Source organism: Xiphias gladius, chromosome 8, assembly GCF_016859285.1.
Source record: "Xiphias gladius isolate SHS-SW01 ecotype Sanya breed wild chromosome 8, ASM1685928v1, whole genome shotgun sequence".
Classification (NCBI taxonomy): Eukaryota; Metazoa; Chordata; class Actinopteri; order Istiophoriformes; family Xiphiidae; genus Xiphias; species Xiphias gladius.
Window position 1 is genome coordinate 10,600,498 of NC_053407.1, and position 13,089 is coordinate 10,613,586.

General features: G+C 44.2%; 1 protein-coding gene across 3 annotated transcripts in view; it reads right to left on the reverse strand.

Annotated features, from left to right (window-relative positions):
• The window catches only part of mtss1la (MTSS I-BAR domain containing 2a), a 26,134-nt gene continuing 13,045 nt past the window's right edge, over positions 1-13,089 (reverse strand). For 2 of the 3 annotated variants that reach the window (XM_040132142.1, XM_040132141.1), the window contains 12 exons: positions 9,877-9,961; positions 9,564-9,655; positions 9,390-9,464; positions 6,808-6,965; positions 6,555-6,662; positions 5,561-5,658; positions 3,870-4,002; positions 3,106-3,180; positions 2,729-2,884; positions 2,179-2,346; positions 1,787-1,952; positions 1-1,473 (listed from right to left, as the gene is read on the reverse strand). In XM_040132142.1, the coding sequence (XP_039988076.1) occupies positions 668-1,473; positions 1,787-1,952; positions 2,179-2,346; positions 2,729-2,884; positions 3,106-3,180; positions 3,870-4,002; positions 5,561-5,658; positions 6,555-6,662; positions 6,808-6,965; positions 9,390-9,464; positions 9,564-9,655; positions 9,877-9,961 (2,120 nt within the window). In that variant the 3' untranslated portion in view covers positions 1-667. The remainder of the gene's footprint in view (positions 1,474-1,786; positions 1,953-2,178; positions 2,347-2,728; positions 2,885-3,105; positions 3,181-3,869; positions 4,003-5,560; positions 5,659-6,554; positions 6,663-6,807; positions 6,966-9,389; positions 9,465-9,563; positions 9,656-9,876; positions 9,962-13,089) is intronic. The other variant, XM_040132144.1, reaches the window with a different exon arrangement.

The window sequence follows — 13,089 nt, forward strand, 5'->3', positions numbered from 1 at the left end:
TAACAGTAAAAAGCCTGTTTAATTGCAGAATATATTGACAGTACATTGCAGCAATAAAAACACTGCCATATTGCTTCTATTTTACATGACTTACACAGCTGCTGTTCAGCTTATGAAACGAAACAGTAATACGGTACTTGTACAGTAATGATGAGAAACACAACATACAGACAGGCTCACAGAGCACTTCGCCCATCACTTTCCACTGACAGGTGGCTGTGTTGATCAAGAAACGCACAATATTATAATAATCATAAGAGCAAGAACAAAGACACAGAGCATTCGATCCCGTGATGTACAGTCGTGATGTTTTGATCACTGGGTCTACAGGGACCAACTAGGCTGAAACAACTGGTCAAACAGAGAGCAGTGATGCACAGCCACGAAGCCCACAGACGAAAAACGAAAAAGGAAGAATAAAAACCAAGAAAATATGGATTACTTTGTACGTACGCAATACATACATGACATAAAATGAAATGACTTGAGATTGTCCACGGTCACTCATTAATCTGTCGACTGGCCTTCATTCACCACATGTTAAATCCTCTTTGTTACTTGTGCCTCAGTTCATGTATTACATGAGTGCTGCTGCATTTCACTACAAAGCTTCAGTCTGTAAATAAGGACACCACAGCTGCTTCTGTACAGCCTTCTTCTCCTTCAGCTACCGCAGGATCCTGGGACCTGACCTATCGTCAGTCAACGTCTTGCGCAGCTTCACTCCCCGGCGTATCGACACCAGCATATCCACGTCCTCCTGGGTCGCAGAGGATGGCTCCTGGGGTGCACGCTGAGCCGGATCCCCTGGCAGTGAGCTCGGGAAGGGGAACTGACCCTCACCGAGGGCGTGGGCGCTAGCTGCCAGCTCCCCTATCTTCTCCACCAGGCTGTGGCGGTTGGCAGCGAGCAAAGGGTCCTCCCCGGCACTGTGGGGGGCCATGCCAGGGGCCTGCTGGGCGTAAACAGTCCTGTCTGCCCCTCCTCCTCCACAGCCCCAAGTTGTGTCGGGGAGGCTCATCCGCTTTGGAGAAGCCCTCATGTAGTCACTAGCAGATGGGTCGTCACCGTACAGAAACTCCTCGCTTCCCACACGAAGGTGTGACGGGCTGGCATACCCCGGAGAGTCTGGCACTGTGGGGGTTTTAACTGGCACGATGGGGGGCCGGATGGGAATGGGGCCAGAAGTGGATGGCGTGCGTCTCACGCCAGTTTTGGAGGATGGTGTCCGGCGAATAGTGGCCGTCCCCGAGGCAATGGTTCCAGAGCCACTTCCTCCTGCGCCATTTGGAGTTCCCTGCAGGGTCTTACCTGCAGGTAGACCTGCTGTGCTTGCAGGCCTCTTGGTTTGGATCATGCGGCGGTAGCTCTGAGCAATGTTACTGTGGCGTGGGATGGTGGAGGACTTGTCAAAGTCTGCCTGCCCTTCACTGTCAGCATCCCCATTGAGCGAGTAGCACTCATAATCTGAACCTAGAGATGACAGTGAGTCATGAGTATCTATTTTTTACACTGCATGAAAAAAAAAAAAAAAAAACTGACAGCAACAATGCTTTGAAGAGTTTTTTTGCAGCTGCTTTTATATATCATAATTTACAGTAATCACAATGACACATAAGGCACTTATGAAAGTACAGTACTGTACTTTCCAAAAAACACAAGTGCAAAGATTCCAATTTAATTTACATGGAAAAACAACAGGGAAATTCAGAAAGCCTATGCTGTGTACGGATGCCATGTGTGCTTTATCCTAAAGGACTGTATGACTGTTAAGGGTGTGTGTTACCTTGTGAGGGGATGGTGTCCTCGGAGCATGATGGGGTGTTGGTCTGGGTGCTGTAGCCGCTGGAGTACTGCAGAGAGTCCCTGCTGCTCTTCTGCTGCTCCATACTCAAGCCTCTGGTGAGAACCATAGCTAGAGTACTGGCTGCTGGAGAGAGGGGCTCGCCATGCTGAAGCGCGCACACACACACACACACACACACACACACACACACACACACACACACACACACACACACACACACACACACACACACAAAGAGATACAGGCAGGTAAGAAATACAGAACATAAAGATAAGCACACATTTACATATTCAATTCACCACAATACAATTCCGAAGGCATATAAATTTATATTCCGACATTTAGATTTTTACTCCCTGAGGTCTTCTTACCTTGGTTGCTGGGCCAATTCTCCCTCGGTGTGGATCATCTGGTTGCATCCCAGAATACCCCTGTGGACTCGGCGGAGCCTCCAGTTCTCTCATCTTATCCACGGACTCCCTCCTACGCTGCAGAGTGCCGGCCAACGATGGCTCACAGGAACTCAATTTGGCCCAGTCCTGCAGCAGCAGACGGAACAATGAGACTGTCTTTCAATTGGGCATCCCCAGTGTTTGCCATCCAACCCTCGTACAGCCAGTTAACACGGAGGCTGGTGATTTGACTCATGAACTGGTTAGATGCTGAGGAAAATACGGGCAGACTACAGTAGGCTATGCCAGTGTTGTTAAACGATAAAGCCATCTCAGTTTAGTACATATTTGTGAGGAAAGATCGGTAAAAACTGAGCTTGATGAACGAATGAAATAGCAAAATGGTGATTGCGAGGTTAATCTTTATGCTGATTAATTTGCATGAAGGCAATAAAACACAAGAAGCAAAGAAGCAACAAGGTTTAAAAGGAGAAAAACCCCAAAAGTAAAATTGCAAATGAAAACAAACCTTCCAGCTAGGGACCTTTGATGTGGGAGAGGGGGTGTTGGATCCAGGGGAGTGGTTAAATGTGGGGGACGCAGGAAATATGACAGAGAGAGGCCTGATGGTGCCAGTGTGAGAGAAAGCAGGGCGGAAGGTACCAAAGGATGAGCATGAGCCAAACTGCGGAATGGACAGACAGGTCTGAGTCAGAGTGCTCAACATCCATGAATAGTCCACGTCAAACTGCACTGCGGCTGTCCAGAAGAGCCCGCAGGCCTCTTACAACTATAGATAACAATGAGTGAAATGCACTGCGCATCACCTGTGTGTATGTGTGCATGTCTACAAGTGTGCGTGTGACCAATAAGCAAACTGATTGATGAGATGCAGGCAGTACTAACCGCTGTAGGAGAATTGCACTCGCTGACAGACTGGCAGGTTTCTGAGGCCTCAGAGGAGGCTGAGCTTGTTGATTTCTGGGAAAGGGAAGATGGAGTAAAAACAGTGCAGGGGAAGAGGAAACGGGGAGAGAGAGAGAGGTAGGTGTAAAGAGATGAGAGATGCATAGGGACAAGGTGAGAGTTGGAGTATTGGTGAGTTTTAGAGAGAGGGAGGTATTTTCCTCTCTGAAGGGATCTATAGACCATAGCCTAGATCGAAAATAAAGTAGCCTTTTAGATCATTTATTCAGAAAAAGAAACTTGGCCTCAGTTGGTGTGCTGCCGAGTGTGTTCTGTACACTGCAATCTGTTCAGGCTGTGAGAGTCAAAACAACTTTATCAATCCAGTGGGATTGAAATTCAGCATTCGCAACTGATAAAGCTCTATTCTAGCAAAACCGAGAGCTCTGTCTGGGTTTGTCTATTGAGCTCTTATTGTAACCGTGGGTTTATCTCAGAAGCGCAAACATGAAAAAAATGTATATCCCACGACAGATTGGAGATGCCAGATGGAAAAGGACTGTTGTTAAAAAGATTGAATTATTGTAGCTCTGCTTTGACAAGAAAATTGTGTTGTTGCTGTGTCCTCACGCCCTGCAGCTTCTCTGTCTAAGCAATCTCTGGAGTTTACAAGTCTGCTTTGCTCCCGGTGTTGATATGATAAAAAACCTCTTATTTCCTCCTGATCAAAGATTAAACTTTAGTATTGTGCCTGAGACTGTTACCTGGCTGGTGATGTCAGAGGGCATGGGTGACGGAGGCTTAGAGTGGGTGTTGGCATCCTGAGAGACAAAGCCTGAATCATGGGAGGACACGCTGCTAAGCCGATGGGCTCCTGCAGAGGGCATCTGGAGGAGACTGTTGACAGGATATCACATCAGTATATCCCTCAACATACAGTATGCGTATAAAACAGGATTGTGACCAAGATTTGAGCACAGATTTCCTTCCCTTATTTGGTTCTGATCTTTTTTTTTTTGCTGAGAATTTAGGAGTAGGCTGTGGCAAAAAACAGAAAAAGCTGGATGAAAAACTGATCACAAAAGCTGTAAACATGAAGGCAGCGTTATATGAAAATTCCATATGTTGCCATTCTTCTAATTTTGGTGCATCAAAAAGCATTACAAAGTTATCCCTTCTTTAATTTTTTTCTTTACCTCTGAACATTAACAGCTGTCTTTGTGGTTTTTCGTCTCCTGCTCTGTCATTCTCAGTCAGCTTTGCTTCTCTTTGACAACCACCCTTTATAAAATGTGCAGCTCACCTTCTCGCCCTCCCTCTGTACTGCTCTCCCACACCTCCTCCTCCCCTTACAACTAGACACTATGCGTATGTCCTCTTTCTCTGTCCTGTGTCTTTTTAAAAGTACTCAGTAAGCTTGATTTTCTTCAATCCCGTCATCAACACCTTTTTTTAGCTATGGGAAAAACATGTAACACCAGTTTGGTGTTTTGTTTTTTTTTCCCCACAAGTGCATCACGACATGTTTCTCTACATGCAGAGATGACTCTATGAGAGCTTATCAAAAACTTTTTACAGACTAAGTGGATAAACTGAAAAATGTACAGCGGTCAAGCTCAAACTCTGACATGTCTCTCAGTTTGGGAAAAAGCTGACATTTGGGAGATATAAGCTTTTTATGGACACGTCTTATTTCATGCTAAAAAAACATAACACTAACAACCGATTACAATTAGTCAGTCAAACATATAGTCAGTGGCTGCAATGTGAATAAATTAAATATAGGCTGCAGTATTAATTGGTAGAAATATCAGGGAGGTTCTGTTAGGAACTGTAACACTAAAGCAAAGTGATAATTTGTGATGACAAGATTGGATATTCCTCTTCCCTTTTTTTGTACAGAGAGGCTTGTTTCTTGATCTAGAATGCACTTTTGACCCACATTTGTCAGTGAATTGTTGAACAACCATCATTAGCCTTATAAATATGTGGATTTTGAATCGCCTGCGCTCATGCCTTGCAGGCTGTGATGTCTCCAGCTTTGGACCTAATCTGGTTGTAAGTAGCTTGAGAACTGCAAGTCTGCTAGGTGCTAGGTGCAAGAGCTGACTGAGAAGCTGGCAAGATACGCCGTGTACTGCATGTCGACTGTCACTGCTGGTCCGGCTGTGTGGTAAGTGACAACTTTTCCTATTTCATTCCTTTGCTATTGTGTGAAAATGTGGGTTGAAATCAAGAATATACACGGATGTTCAAAACAGCATGACAGCCCAGAACCAGCATGAACAAAAATCCACTATTAACAACAGCTCTGACACAGCACACAATACAAATCAGATCCTAATGTGTGATCAACACATTGCACAACACTGCACAAAACTGAACACACTAAAGAAAGAACAAAGAGCAACAAGGTGTGTGTATGTATGCACGTGTGTGTGTATGGAGGATATACCTGCACATGCTGCTTTTCCTGGAGCTAGTGCTGCTGGGGGAGGAGGGAGGGGTCTGGTAGGACCAGCTATAGTCAGAGCCTTTCAGGTCCCGGATCACCTGCGACAACGCATTACCAAACGGTGATGATACAGAGGCAAAAATAGACATAAACAAAATTGCTTTTACACGAGATAGGGAAAAAACTATGATGGAAGAGATTATTTTTCTGGTAAGATTTCAAGGAAAAAGATTTTGCAAACACACAGTCAGAAGAGATGTAGAAACAAGCATTTTCAGCTTCAAACTTCTAAAAAAACTTCAGACATCAGACAACTGGTTAATGGCAGTGATGCATCTGACCACTATTTTGTGATTTCAAAGGATAAGGCAATATTCTATGTTTTTGCAACAATCAACAAATTTCATGAAAAGACAAAGCCAGCAGTGCATTAGTCTGTCTCTCAATACTTTCCCCAGCCTGTCTACTACTTTCGGCCTCAAGCCCATTCACTCCTGCTGAAAACATAAGCTTTTCAGAAGGGTCACAAACATAGGGCTTTCAACAGCTGGGTACTATAGTTCTCAGCAAATATTATTTAGGCAGGAGTAAATAGTGTATTTTTAAGGACTATTTTCAGTGGTGGATTGATGCACATTATTGCTCTAGTAAGTATTAACTGTGACTGCGTTTTTTGATCGATTCAAAATAAACTACAGTGCCCAGTTTTTAATAGCTTTTGGACAACAGAGGCGGTCAATGGCTCACGTTATGAGTTATATCGGACTTTGGATACACAGAAAATACTTGTTGGTAGGATCATTGTTGGTTTTGGTCTTTTTGTTGATAATAAGAAAAATATAGAATAACACCAGACTTATCATTTAACTGACTTAGACTGCAAATACACAAGACTTGATTATGATGCAAATAACCTGACCAGCTCTGGGGATGTTGGATGATAAGTGTGGCAGCAGCATTAGCAGAGTTTTTTTAAGCTTTACACCTCTGTTACCTGCTCACTGGCTGGTGGCAGCTTGTGTGGGTCTTCAGTTAACACAGTTAGGTCCTCAACAATGGGCTGTAAATGTGTTATCTCTCCCAGCATGGCAATCTCTATATTCTGGAGGAAGAGAACAGGATGGATCGGATTAAACAGCAACCACATCAACAAAAAGAGCTGGCCCAGTAAAACGTCTTTTTACATCAGTGCTATTTACACTTATTTTATACAACTCTCAGCTGTGCAAAGGCCAAATGTTCCTCACCACCACAGGCTGCAGCAGGTTAATGAATGTGCAGTAACGCCCTCTCTCCTCCAGGAGGGCTCTGCGCACTGCCTGCTTCTCCGTCTCCTCCATCAGCAGGTACAAGTCACTGACGTCCTGCATGGCACTGTCCAGCTGGGGGCGCAGGTTACCCCGGCCTGCGCAAGGCAAAGCAAGGGGGCAGAGGCATAGATGGGGGGGGGGCAGTGAGGGAAGACAGAGGTGAGGAGGGTTGAGTTAAGATAGATAAGAGAGGAGGAGAAGAGGTGCAATGAAAAGAGATTGGGAATTAGAGTGGAGGGTGATAATAATGGATGTGACATGAAGGAAGACAAGTGTACACAGTGCAGGGAGGAGGAAAAGAGTAAAAAATGAGAGACGATTAGAACACATAATGATAAACTGATTGTGTACTCGAGGTCAACGTACTGACAAACATTACACTCAAATGGTTCATGTACATGGGAATGAGAAGACACTGAAGCATGTCGTCGATCATGAGTTGAAACAAAGCAACTGGTGATGACTCGGAGGTCCTAAAATTGATGAGATACCAAATGACACTAGATGACAGATGAAAGAAGTCAAAAGAATGAAGAAAGGATGAGATGCTGATGACCACTGGGACGCCAAATTCTTTTTTGCTCTGATTGCAAGATTTACATGGACAATGGCAGTTTAACATTTTTGAAAACCCTACAGTATACTGTGTCTTAGCATCTGTGGTTCCTTCTCAAGCAGTGCACTCATTGTATGTACTGTACACCTTGAAAATATAAGTAAGGTATATACAGTAGGTGTGAGTAATTTCAAAGTTGTGTCTTGTTATGTTATACATCTATCTGTATGTTGCCTAGATCATAATCACTCTATCAGCGCTCTACAACACATTGCACATCTGTCTAACTGTTTGTATGTTTCACACATATCAGCTTAATGGGCTAACCTTTTAGCGCAGCTGCATTTAATAAGCCACAACCTAAATGAAGAGTCCCATGAGGATCTGACAGCTTGCAAGTTAATAGATCCGTAAAAACAGACATTTAGGTCTTTGGTTAAAACACTTAGCCATCGTCATGGAGCCAAAAGTCAGCTCATGACAAAGACAAGATTTTTATTACCCAGAGAAATGAATGACTGTCTTACTGATGGGATGCCAAAAAAAACAGGTCAGGCAAACTGTATGTATGCAAAAAAAAACATGTACATTGAGCTAACAAATGTAAGACAAATATACGGTATGTGCTATTTCTAATCTGGCCATTTTCACATAAGATTTTTTGACATGTCACAGTATAGTATATGTTTAAATAATAAAATGAATGATGACTGAATTTAGCATTTAGCTGCTTCAGTTTCTGGGTCCTGCTATTGTGCATGATGACTCACTGCCACACCATCTTGTCTTACTGGGACACTTTAATTGAACGGAGCCACTGTTAATGTCATTTGTAACACCTGTGCTTTTCCTGCTATGACCTTGGCCTGAACACTTACTCCCTTGTATTGGTGACATTCTTAAATGTTAGGACATTTACACTGAGTGCATCGCTTGGGTTTAGAGGAATAGTTTAAGATTTTGAGAGGTACACTTATTTGCTTTCTTCCAGATAGTTAGATGAGAAGATACCACTCTCATATCTGTCCACCATATGTAAAGCTACCACTCTCAGCTGGTTAGCTAAACTAATGGGGGGGCAGCCAGCTGCATAGCACAGCAACATGTCGTTTTTTCCCCTCCGGTTTTTGTACAGATCAAACAAACAAATTAATGAACTTTTGAGGTGCTGGGAGGCACTTTTTTTTGCCTTTGGACAAAGCCAGGCTAGCAGTTTCCCTGTTTCCAGTCTTTGTGCTAAGCTAAGCTAACCAGCTGCTGGTGGTAGCAAATCTACCTTATAGACATTGAAGTGGTGTCAGTCTTTTCATGTAACTGTTGTCCAGAAAGGGAATAAGTGTAATGTCTGTTAATCACAAACACTAAGACAGCACAGGGATTTCTTTGACTGGAAGTTTCATCTAAAGATGATTAAGATGCCTTTGAAACGATCTTGGGAAGTTCTCATTCAGGGCTAAGCACAGCACACATACCTAGAAGCTCTATAGCCAGGGGAAATAGCCAGAAACAAATAGAGGAGGGGTTACAGGAACAGGCACGGGGAGGAGAGACAGAAGAACAGGCAGTGTTAGCTGTATGAAATCAGGACACATTGTATATTTATGACTAGCCCGTAACACTGGTGTAAGCTCTGTATGAAAATAGGAGTTTAATTACAACCAGAAGTAGGGACTGATGCAAGCACAGCCAGGAAAGAAGAACATTTCTTTGATTTATAAGGTAGAGGATGATAAATCATCCAAAGCTGGAAAGGAGCCTCTGAAAATGAGCCAGGCATTTTGATTGGATCGAGCTGTCGTTTCTAGCTCTGAACTCTAGATGGCACCAGTTCAATCTGAAACATTGCTACAGAATAGGGACCAGCAGCCAGCAGCCAAGCAGACCACATTAATATCAGCATTAAAATGTCGATAGAGTTCATCACAGGCCCATTAGTCAACCAGTTGTTGAAAGATTTTCTCACCTTTTCTTGCTTTTTTCTGGAGTTTTATGGTGTCTAACGACTTCCTTTTAATTTCCTGACGAGACCGCTTATATTCTGTGGAGAACAAGTCAGAGCCAAAGGCGTATCAATTTCTCTCCAATATACATTGCTTAAAAAAAGGGTATATATTGTTTGTGTTTGCTGGTTGTTCACCTTTGGCATGGTCTTTGTCCAGCTGATTAGCTGTCTTCTTCCATTCCTCCATCCTGTCCTGAAGTGGTGTAACCAGACCTTCCATAAGAGCGCTACAGCGACAAGGAGAAATAACATGACAGCAGACAGTGAGAGCATGAGGGACATAACAAATAGCTTTATCTCCATGACACAAAAACACTCAGCAAAGAGTGGCGAAATGAGAGGAAGGCCAACACAGATGGGATGGGACCTGGGAACACAATAATCCCCTCAAGGCAGGGAAGGAGAGAAAATTGCTATGGAGGGAGAAAAAAAGGAAAACACAGCTTACTTGGTGAAGTGGCGTAGTTTTGCCTCAATGCTGCGGTGTCGCATACACATCCTTGTCAGAGCTGAGCCAATGTCCCTGGTGGCACCTTAGAAAGTCAATAGAAAAAAAACAAATTGTCACTTACGATATAAGAGCTTGGCATTACACATCACAAATATATGCCTCTTGGCCTAGAGAAATATGATACTCTATGAGGAGACATAACCCATCAGGGGAGCATTTTGAAAGGTCTATTCTCTCCAGTCAGATGGATTTATCTCGCTTTTTTTCCCCTGCTGGAGAGGCTGCATTTCAAGCTGCAGCCACTAGGTGGACAAGTACAGACTGTAAAAGCAGAGCCCATAAATGTCATTTTTGTTTGGGGAAAGCAAATGTGACACATTGCCTGAAAGATCCTACACTCCCTCCTTCCTTCTTGACAAAACGTGAATTTTTCCTTTGACATGATTACTTGCATGATTCTCGCCACCATGTAAATTCCAGCTTGTGTGAATTGGTTACTCTACTTTTCCTCTCTGCTGAAGTGTAATTAAATGGGGTCTTAAGCCCCTAAAGCCCTGGCTGGCCCACTGTCTCACTGATGGTTCACAAGCCAGTGTAATATATGGCAGCACTGATCCTGTTGTAATCTGGGCCACGTAGGGCTACACACACACAAGCACACACACACACACACACACACACACACACACACACACACACACACATAAAGGAAAAAACTGAAGACATCTCTCAATTGCAGACAGGCCTCACAGAGTGGACCCACGGTTGTATTTGTATTCATGAATGATTTTTAGTGTGCATGTGGACAGGTTTGTGTGTGAGTACACACTTGTTCTTATACTCCAGTGGAGACTTTAACCTGAATACACACTAACCCATGGGGATGGGTGTCACCATCGGGACAAAAATTTAGGTCCCCACAGGTAGAGACCTTTAAGGCTTGGTTTTAGGGTTAGGGCTAGGGAATACATTATGTCGAGGAGTGTCCTCTCGGGGATAGTGGAACAAGTCTGTGTGTGTGTGTGTGTGTGTGTGTGTGTGTGTGTGGACAGGTGGTGTGATTTACCACCCCCCCACCCTTTCCGAAGTTCTCACCCCCTCTATCCTGGAGGAAAAAGGAGGGAACCCTGTAAGGGGATATCCCTCTATTCTTCCCTGCCTGCTCTGCCTTTCCTGTTCTCTCTGTTTCCTAAACACCATTCATGCAGACAGAGAGAGAGAGAGAGAGAGACTGGCTCTAACCTACACTGCAAAAACAAGCAGAAAAAAAGAGTGATACACAGAATAAAACAGAAAGAAAAATATGACTAACATAGCAGGTCTGAAATCAGACACTGTAGATCTCTCTTGAGATCTGTGCTCTTTTCCAGCTACCACATAAAGAAACTAGGTTACTTGTCTCCAGTTGATATCACGTCACAGTGTCATCAAGACAAAGACCATTTCACTCCACCACTTGGCTGTCAACCTCACTGACTGTTGCATCAGTTCAAAGACACTCAGCTGCAGATCTGGACTCAATCTCAAGTTCTCATGAGACATGTTCGTCAGGCAGATGTAGACTAACTCCTGTGTTCATCCAGCCGTATCCCACACAGATATTAAACGACAGCAGGAAGTAATTCAAGTAACATGTAGAACCTATACGCAGAGCTCTTGCTATAAATAGCCAAAGAAGTGTCCATATCTAAAGGACTGGTGTTGAGCATCTGTCATATAAGAGCCTCTTTTGACACTGGTTCAGTGCTTCATAAAGCCAGGTTTAAGGACATATGAGACATACAAACGTGTATACAGGACACGTGTCCACAGGTTATGCATCTCTCTGTTTCTCCTCTTAAAAGCATTATAGGAGGCATGCACAGCTGCGAATGAGCTCTTGCAGGGTCAACGTGCAGGATGGAGGGAGACTGAAGGAGACAGGAGGGAGAGGGAGTAGTGTGGACTCTTTTATCTCTCTAACAGACTTTCCCCAATGTCACTGTCAGCCAGCGCAAGCCCCCCAACTCGTACTCTTCTGTTCCATCCACACTTGCCAATTTCCCACCCGTCTCCTCCTCTCCTCCTTCCCCTCCCGGGGGGGGGGGGGGTCAGCTGACAGCTCCATCCTGGGGAGGTCCAGAGGCTTCCTGCCCATGTCCAAGAGCCCTGCTGGCCTCTGGCCTTGACCGGATGGACAGGGACCAAGTGAATCCCTCCCACAACACCCTGTATGCACACAGGCATGTGATAAACACATACAAGATGGGAGGAGGGTTTAGACTGACTCAAAGACAAGTATTTCTGCACTATTTATAATTTCTTTTTTTTTCTTCATTCCTTTATTTCATCCAACATCTGTCTACATGTTTTTTTTTTTGGTGTTATTGTTTTGTGGGACTTTTTCTGTATCCAGGGGCAAATTTGTGATTCTAGGCCATATAAATTAAATTCACTCTACTCTACCTCTATCTAAACCTACAGATATTTGACCTTGTAGCAGCTTGGAACCTGGCTAAAAGTGTGTAGGAACTGGGAAAGTGATTATTTAGCAGAGCTGGATCCCTGGGGCTTTAGAGGGAGCAGGGCCCACTTCATAGCAGACACCCACACGTGCATGAATGAAGCACAACACAGTCCACGATGGAAGAGAGCCTTTACGTACCCCGGCCGTATATCTTAGGACATGTAGCAAATAACTGGGAGCAACCGAACAGCACAGCAATGTGTGGTTAATTATAACTGCATTGCCGTGCATTTCTCTGACGCTGATGGCGCCTGACTCAATATGCCAAACATAAATATAAATTGCCACCAGATCTGCTGTGTATGTCAAGGAGTACATGGGATTGTATGGAAGGTCAAGCCCCCACTATTGGGTTTTGGTGGGAACCTTAAAGCTCCAGTATCCAGGACAAGCGTAGTGTGGTCTAAATGTTTAGTGAGTGGTTCCATCAAGAGCTCTGGTTCTGATTAACTCCCCTGGTTCCTCGGGGAAGGAGGAGCTTTTTAATAGGCCTGCTTTATAGGGAACTCTCCTGCCAGGAGTCGGGAGCCAGGAGCTAAACTGCCACGGGTCTCATTCCCTTATGTCTTCAACATGGAGGCTTAGCTAAACTATCTCTCTCTTTCAGCATCTAAACCCTGCTGCTCAGCTCAGATTTCATTTACACTCACAACTACTGAGCTGGAGTGAGATTCTGCTGGAGTTAGACTCAACCGATTTTCAAG